This window comes from Balaenoptera borealis (assembly GCF_965194805.1).
Source record: "Balaenoptera borealis genome assembly, chromosome: 4".
In the NCBI taxonomy this organism is placed as follows: Eukaryota; Metazoa; Chordata; class Mammalia; order Artiodactyla; family Balaenopteridae; genus Balaenoptera; species Balaenoptera borealis.
Genome location: NC_138861.1, coordinates 128849205 through 128869172, shown reverse-complemented (window position 1 = coordinate 128869172; position 19968 = coordinate 128849205). Strand labels below are relative to the sequence as shown.

At 37.6% G+C, this 19968-nt stretch overlaps 1 protein-coding gene across 7 annotated transcripts; it reads left to right on the top strand.

Moving 5' to 3' along the window:
- Positions 1-408: 408 nt before the first annotated feature.
- Positions 409-18380, top strand: FABP2 (fatty acid binding protein 2). Of its 7 annotated transcripts, none has more exons than XM_082389738.1 (6): positions 409-1557; positions 12542-12646; positions 15278-15387; positions 16370-16542; positions 17567-17674; positions 18051-18380. In XM_082389738.1, exons 3-6 carry the CDS (start codon positions 15321-15323, stop codon positions 18099-18101), a joined length of 399 nt encoding a protein of 132 aa, XP_082245864.1. In that variant the 5' UTR covers positions 409-1557; positions 12542-12646; positions 15278-15320; the 3' UTR covers positions 18102-18380. The 7 variants fall into 7 exon arrangements, with proteins under 7 accessions (XP_082245864.1, XP_082245867.1, XP_082245862.1 ...); XM_082389736.1 differs by having other exon boundaries at positions 410-1557; positions 15273-15387; XM_082389735.1 differs by having other exon boundaries at positions 410-1557; positions 15226-15387.
- The last annotated feature ends 1588 nt before the right edge of the window (positions 18381-19968 follow it).

Genomic DNA, 19968 nt, shown 5'->3' with positions numbered 1-19968 from the left:
TTTCTAAGTTACTGCACTGACTGTTCATTAATATAATTTTTAAAAATTTCTTAATGATATAGAGAACATTTAATGAAATGAGAAAATTTTAAATAGTTGTTAATTTTTGAAGTGTTTACAAAATAGTATATATAGTATGAACCCATCTATCTGTGTAAAATGTATATTTTATACACAGTAAGTCCCCTCCATATGAATGAGTTCTGTTCCGAGAGAGTGTCTGTAAGTTCAATAAAGTTAGCCTAGGTACCCAACTAATACAATTGGCTATACAGTACTGTACTGTAATAGGTTTATAATACTTTTCACATGAATAATACCTAAAAAAAAAATAAACACAAAAATAAAGAAAACATTTTTAATCTTACAGTACAGTACCTTAAAAAGTACAGTAGTAGAGTGCAACAGCTGGCATACAGGGGCTGGCACTGAGTGAAGAGGAAAGAAGAGTTATTGACTGGTGAAGGGAAAGGAGGTGGGAGATGGTAGAGCTGAAGGATCGTCAGCAGTAGGAGATGGAGGGCAAGCTGCAATTTCACTCACGTCTGACGTTGATGGCACAGGTTCTGGTTCCTTGCTGGATTCAATTCTATCTACCCTCTTGAAAAAACGACCCAGTGATGTCCGGGTAGTAGCTCTTTTTTTCTCGTCATAGATGACACGGTAGCACTGGATTGCATTCTGAACGGCTGCTGCAACCTTTGTGTACCGTTCTATGTTTGGGTCCTGGGCCTCAAAAACCAACAGTGCCTCCTCAAATAGCACTAACTTACGTGATTGGACACGTGAACGCATGTTTGTATCTTTGAAAGTTCACAGCTTGAAGGTTCCTATGTAGGGGACTTACTGTAAATGAATGGTGTGTGTATATACATATATATATCTATAAACACATACATGTAAGTGCTAGCACTGATTACCTTGGGAGATAATACCTTGAGCAATTTTTACTTTTCTTTGTGCTTAGCTATATATTCAAAATTGTCTACAGTGAGTATATACAGTCATGGTAGTCTCCCCACTAAGTGTGATTCTCTGTGGCAGGGAGGTAAAGCTATATAAAAGGTATAGCAAAGCCCACTGATGCTTTTCCTAAAACTGGTAACATGTTCTTTATTTCTGCAATATTACTTCTGCCAAGCCTAAAAAGTAGCACTTTGGCAACATCATTCTTTCAATCTGAGATGAAAATTTGCTTCATTTCATCAAGGAGCCAAAGTCCCTTGTAGTATTTTACCAACTAGATAGCTTTGGAGCCAATTATCTGCAACTAACTTTCTTTTGGAAAGCTTGCAAATGCATGCTCTTCACTTAGGCTGCAAAGTAAGCAGGGAGTCAAAATATTACACAAGGTAAACCCATGACCTTAGTGTCAGAATAGAAAGCAGTGAGGTACAGCAGGGATCAAGACAGCAGAGTAGGAGGACGGGGAGTTCACCTCCCCCCACAAACACATCAAAAATACCACGTGAAACAATTTTCATGGAAAATTAACTGGAAACTGGCAGAAGAACTCCTGTACAACCAAAGCTGCAAGAAAGATCTCCATGTAATCAGGTAGGATTGGGAAAAAAAGGCATCAAGCTGGGACCTGTGCCCCCTGGGGGGATCTGTAAGGAACGGAAGGTCCACATGGGTGAGAGAGCCCTGGGGAGAGAGCAGGTGGAGCCACAATCTGGGAATCCCAGTCCTAGGGTCCTACACGGAGGAGACAAGCCGCCTTGCCTGCTGGGAAATCCACTGAGACAGATAGGGCTGGAGAAGCCTAGACTCTACTCACAAGAAGTGCACATGTGCTGGCTTGCTAACTGTCAGGGTGGAGAGAGCCTTGTACTGGCAGCTGCTGCATCACCGCACTTCCCAATCCAAAGGGGCAAACATCCCAGCCCTGCTCACTCCACACTACAGCCTGGCACGAGATCTGGGCAAAGACTCGGTCTAGTCACATGGAGACAGACCAGGGCGCCTGGGGAATGATCCAGGTAGAGCCATGAAGACCACTGTCAGTGCACACATCTGGCAGCAGGTAGGGCCACAGTAGCCATTGTTAACACATGTAGGGACAGCACCACAGAGCACTTAGCAGCTAACTGCTGAATCTCAGGCAGAGAGCGCTGGGAGAGAACTCGTCTAGCTACACAGAGACAGCCCAGGGGGCCTGAGGTACTTACTGTCTGAGTGGGGTGGCAGAAGCCACTGTCAGCATGCTCAGGAGTACACAGCAGCTCCTCTCCCACGGAGAGCTCCCTGGCACCGCCCACTCCACACCACAGCTTAGCACTAGATCTGGGGTAGACAGGTCCTGGGAGAAAACTGCCACAGAGGCAGCCCAGATCTCAGACAGCAGCGCAGCTACCTCAATTCCTGCAGCCACAACACCCCAACCCCCAGCCCTACCCTACTCCACACAACACTTTGCACCAACTAGACCTGGGACAAACACAAGAGAGAAAGGGATGTGACCTTGGGCTGCTTCTGAGCAGAACTGCAGACGCCTACACACATGGCGCACAGGTTCTCTGTGATCACACAGGCCTCACTGCTTCTGCAATCACCTCCTTTGAGGCAGGGCACACACTCAAGGGCAACAGAGCCTGATCAATCCCAAACTTCAAGGCTTCTACTTCAACATCTGGGGAGCAGACCCTGGCCCAGACAGGGTGACAACAGCTACAGATCAGAGAGGAAGCCCTGCTTCACGTCCAACAGGCTCTAGACACTACGACACCAGCCACTCCCCCTATCAAGAGGTAACAGCCAGCACACCCTGAGGAAAGGCGTGGCTGGCATCCATGCCAAAGCCAGCCCTCACACCAAAAACATTAGACACACACAGCGTACACAGGGACTCTCCCACATAAAAACACCCCTTCAAGACCACAGTAGATAACTGTTTTTCCTAAATTCATAGAGACAGAGAAGCTTAAGTAAAATGAAAATGGAGAGGGACTACTCCAACTAAAAAAAACAGAGAAATCCCCTGAGAGAACAAATGAAACAGAGCTTACCAGTGTACTAGACAACAAGATCAAAAAGGAGGTAATAAAAATGCTCACTGAATTTAAAAAGATTATTGACAGAAACACAGATCACTGTAACAAGGAACTAGAAACTATAAATGTGAACCAATCAAAAATAGACAATTTAATTGCAGAGATGAAAACCAATCCAGAGGCACTGAATAGCAGACTAAATGACACAGAAGAATGAATAAGTGATCCAGAACAGCAGACAGAAAGACATATGAAAAGAAATGAAAGCAACATATGAGATCTACAGGATAATATAAAATGTGTCAATCTACACATAATAGGGGTTCCAGAAGGAGAAGAGAGAGAGAAGAGGATTGAAAATGTATTTGAAGAAAGTAAGACTGAAAACTTCCCAAATCTAAAGAAGAAAACAGATATCGAGGTACAGGAAGCAGAGGATCCCAAAATAGATGAACCCAAACAGACCCAGACCAAGACATATCATAATTAAAATGACAAAAGTTAAAGGTAAAGAGAGGATTCTAACAGCAGCAAGAGCAAAACAAAGAGTCTGTTACAAGGGAATTCCCATAACGCTATCAGCTGATTTCTCTGCAGAAACGTGGCAGGCCAGAAAGGAGTGGCATGATACATTCAAAGTCCTGAAAGGGGAAAACCTGCAATCTAGAGTACTTTACTCAGCAAGATTATCATTTAGAATAGAAGGAGAGATAAAGAATTTCTCAGTTTTTTAGCAAAAACTAAAAGAATTCAGCAATACTAAATCTATCCTAAAAGAAATATTGAAGGGTTTTCTCTAAATAGAAGAGAAGCAAAAATCTATAGAAGAGGGAAAATCACAATAGGAATGAAGGAAATACATAGAAGGAATGAAGATCACTTAAACAAACCAGTGCATAGAAAAAAAACAATCAAAAAATTGTAAAAAACGATTATAACTGCAATTAATAGTAAAAGGATAAGCATGAAGATGTAAAATAGAGCTTCAAAGTCACAAAATGTGGGTGAGGGGAGAATAAAAATGTAGATCTTTTAGGACTTGTTTGAACTTACATGACTGTTAATTTAAAGAAAGTAGATTTAGGGCTTCCCTGGTGGTGCAGTGGTTGAGAGTCTGCCTGCTAATGCGGGGGACGCGGGTTCGGGCCCTGGTCTGGGAGGATCCCACATGCCGCGGAGCGACTGGGCCAGTGGGCCACAACTGCTGGGCCTGAGCGTCTGGAGCCTGTGCTCCGCAACAGGGGAGGCCACGATAGTGAGAGGCCCGTGCACCACGGTGAAGAGTGGCCCCCGCTTGCCGCGGCTAGGGGAAGCCCTCGCACAGAAATGGGGACTCAACACAGCCCCTCCCCCCCAAAAAAAAGAAAGAAAGAAAGTAGATTTAGTTACAGGTCAACATACTGGAACTCCATGGTAACCAAAAATCAAAAACATAAAATAGATTCACAAAAGCCAAAAAAGAAAGGAACTTAAGCACACTACAAAAGAAAGTCATCAAACCACAAAAGGAAAAACAAAAAGAAGAAAGAAATAAAGAAAAACTACAAAAACAACCAGAAAACAAGGATTAAAATGGCAGTAAGTACATACCTATCAATAATTACTTTAAATGTCAATGAACCAAATGCTCTGATCAAAAGACACAGAGTGACAGATTAGATAAACAAAAACAAGAACCTAGAATATACTGCCTACAAAAGACTCACTTCAGGGCAAAAGACACACACATAGACTGAAAGTGAGAGGATGGAAAAAGGTATTTCATACAAATGTAAACAACAAGAAAGTGAGGGTAGCAATACTCATATAAGACAAAGAAGACTTTAAAACAAAGACCATAAAGAAAGACAAAAAGGGCATTATATAATGATAAAGGGATCTATACAAGAAGAGGATATTCTACTTGTTAACATTCGTGCTCCCAATATAGGAGCACCTAAATATATAAAACAATACTAAGACATAAAGGGAGAAATGGACAATAATGCAATAATAGTAGGAGACTTTAACACCTTACTGACATCCATGGACAGATCATCCAGACAGAAAATCAATAAGGCAACAGAGGTCCTAAATGACATAACAGACTAGTTGGACTTAATTCATACCTACAGGACACTACATCCAAAAAAAAAAAAAGAAAAAACCAAAAGCAAAAACAGAATACACATTCTTTTCAAGCACATATGGAACATTCTCTAGGATAGAGCACACACTAAGTCACAAAACAAGCCTCAACAGATGTAAGGGGATAGAAATTATTTCAAGCATCTTTTCTGACTACAATGGCATAAAACTAGAAATCAACCACAGAAAGAAAAACAGGAAAAGAATGAACACATGGAGACTAAACAACATGCTACTAAAAAAACCTATGAGTCAATGATGAAATCAAAGGAATCAGAAAATACCTTGAGACAAATGAAAACACAACCTTACAAAATTTACAGAATGCAACAAAAGCAGTTCTAAGAAGGAAGTTCATAGAGATACAGGCCTTCCTCAAGAAATAAGAAAAAACTCAAATAAACAACCTAATCTACCACCCAAAAGAATTAGAAAAAGAAGAACAAACAAAACCTAAAGTCAGCAGAAAGAAGGAAAGAATAAAGATCAGAGAGGAAATAAATAAAATAGAGATTAAAAAATAGAAAATATCAATAAAACCAAAAGCTGTTTTTTTTAAAAGATGAACAAAATCAACAAACCTCTAGCCAGGCTTACCAAGAAGAGAGAGGACTCAAATAAACAAAATAAGGAGAAATAACAGCTGATACCATAGAAACACAAAAAATTGTAAGAGAATAGTATGAAGAGCTATATGCCAACAAATTAGACAACCTGGTTTAATTTGGACAAGTTTCTAGAAACATACAGCCTGCCAAAACTGAGTCAAGAAGAAACAGATAATCCGAACAGACTGATCACTAGACATGAAATAGAATCTGGAATTTTAAAAACTCCCTGCAAACAAAAGTCCAGGACTGGATGGCTTCACTGGGGAATTCTACCAAGCATACAAAGAAGAACTTATACCTATCCTTCTCAAACTATTCCAAAAAACTGAAGAGGAGGGAACACTCCCAAATTCATTCTATGAGGCCACCATCACACTGATACCAAAACCAGAGAAAGACACTACCAAAAAAGAAAATCATAGGCCAATATCTTTAATGAATATAGACGCAAGAATCCGCAACAAAATATTAGCATACCAAATCCAACAATATACAAAAAGGATCATATATCATGATCAAGTTGGATTCATTCCAGGGTTGCAATGATGGTTCAACATACACAAATTAATCAATGTGATACACCACATTAACAAAAGGAAAGACAAAAGACACACGATCATCTCAACAGATCAAAAAAAGCATTTGACAGAATTCAACACCCATTCATGATAAAAAACTCTCACCAAAGTGGGTATAGAGGGAACATATCTCTACATAATAAAAGCCATTTATGACAAATCCACAGCCAACATAATACTTAACAGTAAAAAGCTGAAAGCCTTCCCACTAAATTCAGGAATAAAGCAAGGAGGCCTACTCTCACCACTTCTATTCAACATAGTATTAGAAGTCCTAGCCACAGCAATCAGGTAAGAAAAAGAAATTCAAAAAGGAAATAAAATAAATAAAAGGTATCAAAATTGGAAGGGAAGAGGTTAAGCTGTCTCTATTTGTAGATGACATGATACTCTGTACAGAGAACCCTAAAGTCGCCACATAAAAAACAATCAGAACTAATAAATGAATTCAGCAAGATAGAAAGATACAAGATTAATATACAGATATCTGTTGTATTTCTTTACACTAATAATGATATATCAGAAAGAGAAAATAAAAAAACAATCCCATTTAAAATTGTGCCAAAAAAATATCTACGAATAGAAGGAAAAAAACAGGTAAAACTAAAACTACCTAAGGAAACTTGACCAAGGAGGTGAAGGACCTAGATGCTGAGAACTATAAAACATTGATAAAGGAAACTGAAGATTCAAATAAATGGAAAGATATCCTATGCTCTTGGATTGGAAGAATTAATATTGTTAAAATGGCCATACTACACAAAGCAATCTACAGATTTAATGCAATCCTTATCAAAATACCCATGACATTTTTCATAGAACTAGAACAAATAATCCCAAAATTTATATGGAACTACAAAAGACCCAGAATTGCCAAAGCAAGTCTGAAGAAAAAGAACAAAGCTGGAGGTATAACCATTCCGGACTTCAGACTATACTCAAAGCTACAGTAATCAAAACAGCATGGTATTGGCACAAAAACAGACATATAGATCAATGGAACAGAACAGAGAACCCAGAAACAAACCCACACACCTCTACAACAAACGAAGCAAGAATATAAAATGGAGAAAAGACAGTCTCTTCAACAATTGGTGTTGGAAAAGCTGGACAGCCTCATGTAAATCAATGAAGTTAGAACACTGCCTCACACTATATACAAAAATAAACTCAAAATGGTTTAAAGACCTAAATGTAAAACATGACACCATAAAACTCCTAGGAGAAACATAGGCAAAACATTCTCTGATATATATTGTAGCAATATTTTCTTAGATCAGTCTCCCAAGTCAAAAGAAATAAAAGCAAAAATAAACAAATGGGACATTATCAAATTTAAAAGCTCTTGCATAGCAAAGGAAACCATAAACAAAACGAAAAGACAATCTAGGGAATGGGAGAATATCTGTAAATGATGTGACCAACAAGGGGTTAATATCTAACATATACAAACAGCTCATACAACTCAATATTGAGAAAACAAACAACCCAATCAAAAAATGGGGACAAGACCTAGAGACCTTCTTTTCTAAAGAAGACATACAGATCGCCAACAGGTTCATGAAAAGATGCTCAACACTGCTAATTATTAGAGAAATGCAAATCAAAACTGCAATGAGGTATCACCTCACACAGAAGATTATACTTAGTGAAGTAAGTCAGACATGTATCAAATACTACATAATATGACATATGTGGAATCTAAAAAATAATACAAATGAGTCTATATACAAAACAGAAACAGACTCAGACACAGAAAACAAAGTTATGGTTACCAAAGGGGAGAGGGAGGGTGGGAGGGACAAATTAGGAATATGGGATTAACAGATACAAACTACTATACATAAAATAGATAAGCAACAAGGATTTACTGTATAGCACAGGGAATTACATTCAAAATCTTGTAATAACCTATAATGGAAAATAATCTGAAAAAAAAACTGAATCACTATGCTGTACACCTGAAACTAACACAATATTGTAAATCAACTATACATCAATAAAAAATCTAAGAAAAAAACAGCACTGGTGTACTGCTCATTATCAAACAACCTGTTAGCTAGTCAATATTCACATCCTGTACCCAGAGTAGGAAAAAGTGACACTTCTAAAGGGGCAACAAGGGCTTTAATTAGAATACATGAACTTATTTCATTCATACTATGTATCCATTTTACGTCATCTCTACCCTTAAATCTGAAAGTAGAAGAGTAGAAGAAACAAACAGGGTAACAGACTATTACAATCAATACAATAAGTGTAAAGAAATAGGGTTATGATGATGATACTGACATGAAGGAAAGTGAGCCCAGGCAAAGAGGAAGGACATAGGCAAGTCAGGACTATTGGAGAGATGACACTGAGCCGCTTCTTAAAGGCTGAGTGGATGTTAGGCAGGAAAAGCATGGCGAGAGGGGTGGGATTTCCACGCAGAGGAAAGAGAATGTACAAAGAGAGATGTGAGAGATCATAGCATCTGGTGAAGGAAGAGTAAATGGGGGTGAACAGGAGAGGTAAGGAATCTGGAACTTTATGCTGATAGCAATAGGGTATGAGTGAATGTTAATAGGCAAGGACAGAAAAGAAAAAAATAGGCAAGGACAGGTTATGGTCAAATTAGCATTTTATAAAGATATTCTCTGGATAAACTGGATTCTGGGAGACTAGAGAGGGGAAAATCATTTAGGAGATTATTGCAGTCACCTAGGTGAAAAATGGTGATTATCTGGGAATACAAAGGAAGAGGGGATATATTTAAGTGATATTAAGGAGTAAAAATTGTATTGATTTGTTGATAAAATGGAAAGCCAAGGATAAAGGAGAGGAAAGACTTTAGAATGATTCTTAGCATGGCAGTATCATTCACTGATACAGGACATACAAGAAGAGGGAACAAGGCTGGGTGGAACATTAACGTCCTTTCCAGTTTGTGGAGTTTCAGGTGCCAATTGAACATGCACATAGAGCAACTTGGTAAGGAATAGGTACCTGGTAGGAGAGAGATCTGGGTTGTACCTTAAAATTTTAGAGTCACATAGACGGAAACTGAAGCCATGGGAATGGCAAAAATAGCCCAGGTAAATTGTGTGGAATAAAAAGAGATCTTAAGATGCAACCTCAAAATATAAAGTGTTGGTTGAGAAAGAGTTGCCTGTGAAAGAGCCTGAAAAGGACATTCAGAGAAGTAAGAGGAATATCAAGAAAGAATAAAGTCAAGAAAAGAAAAGGGGAAATTTCAAAAAGGGAGGAGTCAATGGTCTGGAATGCTATAATGACATAAAATAAGGGCCAAGGGGTGTGCATTGGATTTGACAACAAAAAAATTCATCAATGAGCTAAGTAAGTAGTTTCAGTGGAGGGGTGAGTATGAAAGCCCCACTGCAGCAGACTCAGGCTCTAACAGAAGATAAGAATGAGGAGACAGTATAGATTACTTTTTCAAGAAGCCTGGCTATCAGGGGAAGGAGAAAGATTGAGTAGGTTCTAGAAATGTCAATAGAAGCCAGGGAGACTTTTTTTCATTTCTTAAGATGGGAGAGACTGGATTATCTTAATGTGAAGGAGAAAAGATCCCACCTCAGCCAAATAAATAATTAAAAGGGAGATATGGAGATAGAAAAAAAAAACTTTATATGTATCAAATTATTGTAATTTCAAGCCTTGCTTTCTCTTGACTGAAACTGTATGTGTTCATCATTCTATCTCTATAATTTAGCATAGTTCCTAGGTTATAGTGGGAATTCTAATATATGTTCAATGAATACGTGCATGAAAGAATTTATAGAAGTAAGCAAAGTAGTAACAGATAACACTGAAAAGGAGAGCACATAAACTGGGAGAATTATTGCTTGCTGGTTTATTTCCCCTGTGGAGTAATACCCAGGTCATCTGCTGAAGGCAAGGGAAGAAGACTACAGGAGAACGATTAAAGATCCAGTCACTGTCACAAATGAGGAGGGAGTTGACTGAGGTACACAAAAGTCTTGCCAGGCAGGGCAGACGATTCAGTTGAAGCTGGAAACCGTGCGTGTGTAATAGCACCTGGAACAGCACAGGAGTTATTTTATTTGCAACAGGTATTGACTGGATAGAGAATGTAAACAAACCAGGAGGGGATTCCAACTTGGGGGAAAATGGAGGTGACAACTGACTGAAATTCTCTCCCAGCTAAGGGCTGATACTGTGGGAGAAAATGAAGGAGCTGAGAGGATGAAAAGTTGTGGCCGGAGAGCGGCATGTTAAATTTCACAGAAGGAACAACTCTAGTGGTGACAAACCACAGGTTACAGCCCTGGACGTAAGTGGATAAAGTGTAGAGGTAAAGATTATTAGAGATGAGGAGGTTAAGGTACCGTGAGGCCAGAGTGACAAGTAGCTTATCCACATGGACTTTGAGCTCACCCAGGATGATGGCAAGACACAGAGGATGATGGTGAGCCTGGTGCCATGATTTTCCGTGACAGATGGTAGATAACGACGATAGATGGGATAGATGGTAGATAATGATGATGAAGTTGGCTGGAAGGTGACAGCCAAATGGAAATGGTCTCAAAGGAAAAGGTTTTCTTTAAAAAAAAAAAAAAGGCAGAAACATAATGGATGTGGGAGTGGGGAGCTGAGATAATGCACACCCATCTTCCTCTGTGGTATGAGGGGTATAAGAGATGAGCAACCTTCCATTCAAATTGCTTGAGGGAGACTCATTATTTGGGGGAACAGACCCAGATTAAAAAAGATAAGACAGAAGATGAAGTCATGAATCCTTCGTGCAACATCATTCAACTGCCACTGATGGCTGTCTTGTTATTAATGAGAATCAGCAAGTTGCACTCACCATTATTTGGTAGATACCTCCCTGTACACTGCTGTAACTCTATAGTCTTTTCGGAAGAAAATCAACCAGCCATCTCAGGTACAAAATCCTAAAACATAATTTAACAGGTCTTAATATTTCTAAAATTTAGAGGCTTATGGTTAAAACACAATGAAGTAAACTCTGCAGGCAAACTTTATAATTCTCCCTCACTCCCCATTCACTGCTAGGGATTGGACAGTAACCTTAAGAATTTCCTGTTGCTCTTTCCATCTGTCCCTCAAATCCTTCTCTTACATGGCCCTAATGGAGACCACTGTTTTTTTTCTGACATGTAAAAGTTAAATAACTTGGGACTGAAAAGCAGGATTCAGAAATTCTGAAGTGATTAGTAAGTGCCTGAAAATGCTATATCCCATAAATGATATATATGTATATATTTTAAAATGCTCTACAAAAACTTTCCCTTCTGCTTTACAATGGGGTAAAAGGATTTCTGTGATCTCTAGAAAGCTATTCCTTTGAAATGAGCTTGAAATATCATACTGCCCCTCCTCGAGATATCTCTGGACTTCATGATGATACTGTTTCCCTGGTTATTATGAATCAGCTGCTTTTGCCTCTTATGAGCTATGCTGAGACCTTTAGAAGGTCATTGTACTTGGGAGAAGTAGACTTACCTGACCCATTCTTGGTAGTTCAGGGCAGGCTTCTGAGAGCACTCAGTGACCAAGCTGTGACCTGAAGCAACAGAAAGCAAGCACATTTAACAGACTGAGGACTACAAGAAGTTCGATATATTTAGATTTTAGAGTACACAGTAAGGAATGGCAGGAGACTGGAGATGTAAGTAGGGGCTTCAGAAGCCACGTTAAGGAATGTGGTTGGTACTTTCTCTTGGAGGAACGGGATAGGGATGAGCAGGAGTTTCTGCTGATTTCCACTTCTTCCATACCACTCAGTGGCTGATGCAGACTGCGGAGTCCATACAGAGAGTACAAGTCTACCTCCATAGCGTCTGCAACCCCCCCCAACACACACCTAATCCACCCACTTTCCCAAGCTGCAGGACCTTAAATCTTGAGTATTATCAAAGAAGAAAATAAAGGACTGGGTCTGCCCTCAGCTGACTGGCCCAACTGTATCATCAGTACGAGAGGTCTGTAAGGGAAACTGGTCCATAGGTTCTGTACAACCTTTTCTAGATGGGGTCCAGGTAAGTGATAAGAATTGGGGAGTTACAGAGTTCAGAAGCTGAAGAAGGAAAAGTGTAATGTTAAAAATTTGATCTAATCATTTAAAAAAACTCCAGTGATGCCACGCTGCAGAGATAACAGGGATTCCTTACCGACTTTAAATTAGGTTACTGCCACTGATAAATGGAAGACTGAAAGTTTAACATGTCTATTCTTTTAGCAGGTTTGCATGAGACCAAGTGCTATTTGCTTTCATCTGATCCTATTCTGCTCTTCCTGGGAAGCTCAAGGTGGCCACGAGAAAAAGGGCACTGTTAGGTGAACAATGGTAAGGAGCCATTCTAGTTTCTTCCTCCCCACCTTCCTGAGTCAGGCACTTTTATTTCCATTGCTGTGAGATCATAGAGAGAAAAGTTGTATTCCCAGAGGGGTCTAAAGCATCCTGCTAACCTTAACAGGCAAATCCAAGTCATACCTAGTCCCAAGTTAATCACTAGTACAAATCAAAAAATACCTAAATAAATAAATTTCAGGTGACTTTCTAATAAACCATAGAAAGACGTGGATTTCCTTTCTCAAATATCAAAGTGGTTTGAGACCTGGGATACTTCCAAAAATTTATTATTGAGATTGATTTTCTTTCTCAGGGAACAAGAAGAGAAACAAAGGTTTATTGAGTATTTGACGTCTCTCAGTTGCTCAGGCTCATGCTTTATATAATTTTTATATTGATCATATACCTTGATCATATCACTCAATCTCTCTGAGTCTCAGTTCCTCATCTATAAAATGAGGATAATAATGATTAATTATTAGTAATTATTTAGGCTCAGAGAGATTGAGTGATATGATCAAGGTCCTGTACAGTGTCTAATGGGTGTTGTAGGCAGTATTGAAAACAAGTCTTTTTGTTTCTAAAACACATGTTCTTTTTACTGCACTACATTTCTATTCCAGTGACCAGATACATCTATTTTTTCTAATCTAGAAAAAAAAAAGATTGGATCCATTATCCATGGCCTTCTAAATTCACAAATCACCATAAATAGTGGATTACCTGAGAGACTATTTAAACCCAGGCTCTAGAGTGACCATAAACTTTTCTTCCCTTCTCCAAGTTGAAAGTACACTAGGGTGACGGTTCCCAAATAATGAGGTTTTCATTATCTTTGGCAAAAGAGAGAAGTACAAAGGTAGTCAATTTTTTTCATATGTAAAGGACTTCCCATTATTCTCAAATTATGACCTCTCTTCCCTGACCCACCCACTTTCTCCCTCTCTTTCTCTCTGTGTGTGTGTATGTCTGTGTGTATATTTGGATGTCTTTTTCTTTTTAAATGAAACAACGGATTTAGTCGAAGGTAGTTTACTGTTTAATGTGCTTGAGAAAATAAAAAGTGGGCAACTCCTCTGAAAGAGTGTGCCCAATAGATATCAAAATTTTAAAAACGTGGGACTTCCCTGGTGGTCCAGTGGTTAAGAATCTGCCTTCCAATGCAGGGGACGTGGGTGCGATCCCTCATCGGGAAACTAAGATCCCACATGCCGTGGGCCAACTAAACCCACGCGCTCTAGAGCCCATGTGCTGCAACTACTGAGCCCACACGCTCTGGAGCCCATGCACCACAACTAGAGAGCCCATATGCCACAACTACTGAGCCCGCACGCTCTAGAGCCCGGAAGCCACAGCTAGAGAGAGAAGCCAGCACAGCACAATGAAAGATCTCACATGCCACAACAAAGATCCTGCATGCTGCAACGAAGACCCGATGTAGCCAAATAAACAAATAAATAAATATTTTTTAAAACATTTTAAAACTTTATTCTATTTCCCAATGTCCTGTTCAAATTTGTTAGATACGTCCTTCCCCTGACCCTGAATGAAATCTTGGGCATGCTCTATAGTTTCTCTACTGAGCTTTAGTTAATAAGAGGTTCTCTGGTCACATTCACGCACAATAATAGTCTCTTTTTAATAATGAATATGTTCGGGCTCATTAATAATCAAAACTGCACACTTCACACTAAGTTAATGTTTTTTCCCGCACCAGCTAGGGCATGCTCCAGGTTGGAAGCCTGCAGTGGGGGCAGGGACAGATACGATGACCTTCTTCACTCTTCACCTTTCTAGCTACCCTCTATACACCCAACCCACCCAACACACATGTTGAGTTTTGGCTTAGGACAGCACCAGGTTTGGGGATGAGAGGGAGTGAGAGTAAAACAAAGGAATGGTTTTAGTTAATGGCATAGCTGACATCTGGCTTTTGATTTTTCTGCATGTGGCAGATGTTTAAAGATGTTGTTTCTCTTATGGGAGTTTTCATGTTATCCAGCCACATTTCTACCTCTTGAAATTTTTCTCAGTGGCCTATCACCATTCAAGACCAAAACAAAAATATAATGGGTCTCTACTGTGTGTCACGCACTGTACCAGGTGCCAGGATATTTACCCAAAGCCCTGGCAACCCAAAAACACAATGCAAAAGGACATATTAGAAAAATAAATATTCAGTATCAATATCCTACTAACCTTAACTTTTCAGCTGTACTTGGTCATGAAGTCTTACTTTACAAGGTAATTGCTATTGTAAAAAAGGGATACGTCATTAATAGTCTCACTTCCCAGATGTTATTTGATATATGATCTAAATTATGTAACATTCAACACAGTGTGCACTTTGAACTCGTAAGCGGAAAAACTATCTGCAGACAATATGCATTCTAATCCTTGAAATAAATGTGCCCACAATCATAGTTTAAGACAGAGTAGTTATGCTTATCATGCTTTAATGCAGCTGAATTTCAGGAGAGGAGCTAAGAAATTTATAGAAACTAGAGAAACTATGATGGTTTGGCATTAATGTAGTTAAGTGACCTCTTGAACTTTAAACTTCCACATCACAGTATGAAGTTGGTTCTAAGATAAGAAATGGCATAAATTCTCTCCTAAGGACAGCCCTGCATCTCTGATTGTCTAGAGGCTCAATCAGCTGGAGACCATGGCGTTCGATGGTACTTGGAAGGTAGACCGAAACGAGAACTATGAAAAGTTCATGGAAAAAATGGGTAAGGGCTTAATACTTTAATGGCTTGTTCTTTTGTTTCTCACAGACATCTTTCTAACTCCTTCTAAACCTTAAGGCTTAGAGAATGACACCTGTTGTGGCGGTGCGGATTGGGAATGGTTGATGGTTCAGAGTAGCAAAAACCATATTCCCACTTCTTACATTGGAAAGAATATGCTGCCTCACCACTGGAAGAAAAGATTCTTGGGTGCTATTCTCTGAATCACAAAAAACTTCCAGATATGTTTCATTCACGTTAACTGCTGATTGAAAATTGACAGTTTTTTTGTTTAGGAAGTAAAATATGGCAGTGTGTAATGATAACTTCCAGACTTTAAAACATTAAATTCTAGGGAATGGAAAAGCAAAGTCCATAAAATAAAGCAATGAAAGAGAGTTCTATCAGAAGTCACAGCTCTGAATAAATGAGACTTAATTCTCTTTTCCTCTGACTTATAATAAATTTGGCTATAATGTTTGCTAATTTTCTCATTTTTGAGACAGTCGGAAATGCCACAAAAGACAGAGAATTCTGAAGTTCAAAATTTTAAAGCCATTATGGAAAGCAAAAGGACATTAAAAAAAAAAAAGAGTACCATACATGTGGAATTAAAGTTGTATATCCTTATAAATATATAAATATACTTTTAAAATCCTTCACTTGACACTCCTGGAATTTGGTTTACTTAACACTGAAACAAAAATATTGATAATTTTTAAAAAATTACTCAGTTCTAAGATTCAACAATTCTTGCTTCATTTAATTTTTCTTAAGTTTTGGAAAAATAGTTTGATATGATTGAGCCTGAACTTTTTCTACAGAAGCAATCTGAATGCTCTTGTGCAAAGGCAATGCTATCAGGTTTTCCTCCCCCCTCAAAATATTAATTGATTAATTAACTAGTTAAAACAAAACTTGGAAAAGTAAGCATTTTCCATGGCATTTTTTTACTTTATTTCCTTAAATCTCTTTCCCTTTGCAGGTATTAACATGGTGAAAAGGAAGCTTGCATCTCATGACAATTTGAAACTGATAATTACACAAGAAGGAAATAAATTCACAGTCAAAGAATCAAGCACTTTTCGAAACACTGAAATTGTGTTTGAGCTTGGTGTCACTTTTAATTATAGCCTCGCAGATGGAACTGAACTCACTGTAAGAAATTTTTTATAAGCAAGGCATTCCTGATTTTTCTACACAATACTAAAATAATCTCTGCTTTCTGTCATTGGATGGTTTAATTAATGTAGGTCTCTTTCATTTACTGAAGCAGCCAATGGAGTTTATCCACATTATATATCAAACAAGTTAGCAGAGTAGTTAAACATAACTTTTTGATTGTCATACACATCTGTAAAGGATTAAACAATAAGAATTAGAAAAATATCTTTGAATGACTGAGTATACACCTCTTCATAAAGAAAACTAAAGTTCAGTGTTTTCAACTTTACATATCTGACAGCAACAAAAGCTTTTAGAGTTATCTAACTTAAACATAATAGACATTTAGTTAATGTAACTGAAATAATACAATAAAATGAATAAATTAGTGAATTAATGTGTGATCAAATGGAAAGGTCTAATGCTACAATCTAGGTCATTGGGAATTCAACTTTTAATATTTGATATAAAATTTTATGGAGTCACATTTTTCAACTGATTTTTGAAAAACTTTTTTGCCCTTAGAATTTTTCTGGTTAAATTAAACGTGTTTGCAATGGCAATTACACTGTCAAATATTTTATCAATTATGGTTATGTTTTAATTACTGCAACAATTTCATAAATTAAAACAAGCAAAAGCTTGTTAGCTTCTCCATGAAACTAATATGAACTATGGCTAAATTTAGAACACTCTTTTTAATGTGAAAGGTTTAGAAAAAAGAAGCCCTGATGATCTGCCTTAAAATCTGGCATTTGGAAACAACTGAGTGAGGACAGCATGATGGTTACCAGCGCATACTCTAGAGCCCAATAACCTAGGTTCAACCCTGGCTTTGTGACTTTAGGTAAATTACTGTATTTCAGTTTTCTCATCTGTGAAATGGAGATAATATTTACTTCATAGGGTCATAGTGAAGTTTGAAGAAGTAGATCTGTAGGCCTCAAAACAGGGCCTGACACATGTAAGACCCTAAAAAATGCTATTTTATTTATTTATTTATTTAAATTTTACATAGGGGGCTTGGAGCCTAGAGGGAGATAAACTTGTTGGAAAATTCAAACGGGTGGACAATGGAAATGAACTAAATGCTGTCCGAGAAATTATAGGTGGTGAAATGGTCCAGGTGAGTGGTTATTATAGTTATTTTCCAAAGACAAAAATAATCACATAGCAATGATTTTATTTTGGGGGTTGTTGAGTTATATCATCAATAAATAGACTATTACTTTTCTCATTAATCTTACTGATTTTTAAAATACATATATTTTCTGATGCATATATATGTCAATACATTGAGCTTATTGTAACTAAAAATGTGACTAAAAACCAAAACGTGTTTTTAAATGGATGTATCCTGTATCTGTATAAAGTGTTGTTATCAGGTACAAGAAAAAAAAAAACTATAAACTTATTTCAAAGCTATAATACTACTAATATTTTTCTTAATATAGCCTTTAATCTTAATGGCAAATTCTTCTATGTTTGTTAACACATTTCAGACTTATGTATATGAAGGAGTGGAAGCCAAGAGGATCTTCAAAAAGGAGTGAGCATTGTTCCTGGAGCAGAGCCCAGAACACATATTAGATGGAAAATCTATACTGAACCAGAACTTATTTTCCTCTCCTCACCAAGTATAAAGTTGCTGACTGATTAGTCCTTTTATTAAACATTAGCCAATGGCTTATATTTCCAGTCTTGCTAAAGCAAAACACATAAAAGCTAATTAGGATTTAATTTGTTTTACATTCTCTAAGATGTACATTTATTGGTGTTCTAAAAGAATTTGTGACATTTTAAAAAACAGATGAATAAATATAGTTCCCACATTGCTTTGTAAGTCGTCTCTCCTTCAAAAAAAAAAAAAAGCTATGCAGCATATGCCTTGATAGATGGTTTTGGGTTTTTTCCCACATTTGGTAAACTACAAACATACATTGCATGGAGGTCTTTAAAATCTTGTACTGGTGGTAAATATCTTCCTTAGTAACATTTATTATGAAAATAATATATATTCAACCAGAAAATTTAGAGATAAAAAAGCAAATGAAAAATAAATATTTCCATAAACCCATAATCCAGAGATAATCACTATTCTGATTTTAATAGATATCCTCCCAGTCCTCTTTTCCCAGTGTGGATTTGTATATTTCCCCATACATACCACTTTGAATAATCTGATAGGAAACAAATGATGTACTAGGGTAAAGAACTGTATTATATTTTTCTACATTGTCAGTGATTCCTAGACCTGGGTAAGCATCAGGATCATCTGAGAAACTTAAGAAATGTTTGCATGCTTAATCTCCACTGTTATCCTATTAGATCAGAATTTCTGAAAATAGAACCAGGGATTTTAGAAAACTCTCAAGTGATTCTGATGCAGCAGGTACACTAACCAGTCTTTGAGAAAAAGTGGGCTATCAGATACCAAAAGTGTCACCTTCAAGTGTCATCCCCCCTTTACTCATAAACACATACACTGACAGATTTTCAGGGCCTCAAAAGTTTTCTTTCACTCATACGCTCACATGATATACTATTTTATGTATTTCAAGCAATTGCATTTTAGGTGGTTGTGTATTACAGGGCACAGAGGGTGGTCAATTTTTTAAGCATTTAACTCTATGGACTTTTGTTTTGACTAATTATTTTTCACACTGGTGAAGGTAACAGCTAATATTTATATAGTTCTTACCAAGTTCCAGGTATCATTCTAAGTTGTATATAAACATGGCAGATACATTACAACGTGGGAAGAAAAATGTTTGGCACACATGATGAAGATGAATAGATTAGAGAATATGTAATCTTTTGCAAAAACAAGAACTTAAATCCACTGTTCATTTTATAACTTCATTAAAAACTTCACATTGAAAATAGTAATTATTTAGATTTTTCACACACTTTTTAAAAATAAAGGTTCAAAGTGCTTCTACCTCTCTGATCTTATCTACGTATGTGAAATAGGAAAAGGGCAGGTATTAATCTCACCTGAAAGTGGAGAAACTAAGGCACAGACAAGTTTATTAGCTCATCTAATGTTGTACAGAGTCCATGAGGAACACAGGAATTAAATGTAGGTCTTGACTTTTAGTCCAGTACATTATGATCTATGCTATTACTCAGCCTATTATAAACAAAAATATCTTAAGGAAAAAAAAGTCCCTTAATTCCTTAGTGGCACCCAAGAATAGCACTCCAAATGAGTCAGGTCAGACTGTAAAAATGGCAATTAAGTGGTTAGGCACTTATCTATTTCTAGCCTCACTGCAGGCTCACTTTTTTTTTTTTTTTTTTTTACAATTTATATCCTTTCTAGCATTAAATCTCTACTATTTATTAGTACTGGAGAGCAGCCTATTGTTTGATAAGTGACTACCATTGCTATAACCCCTCTTTGGGAAACTGACCTTG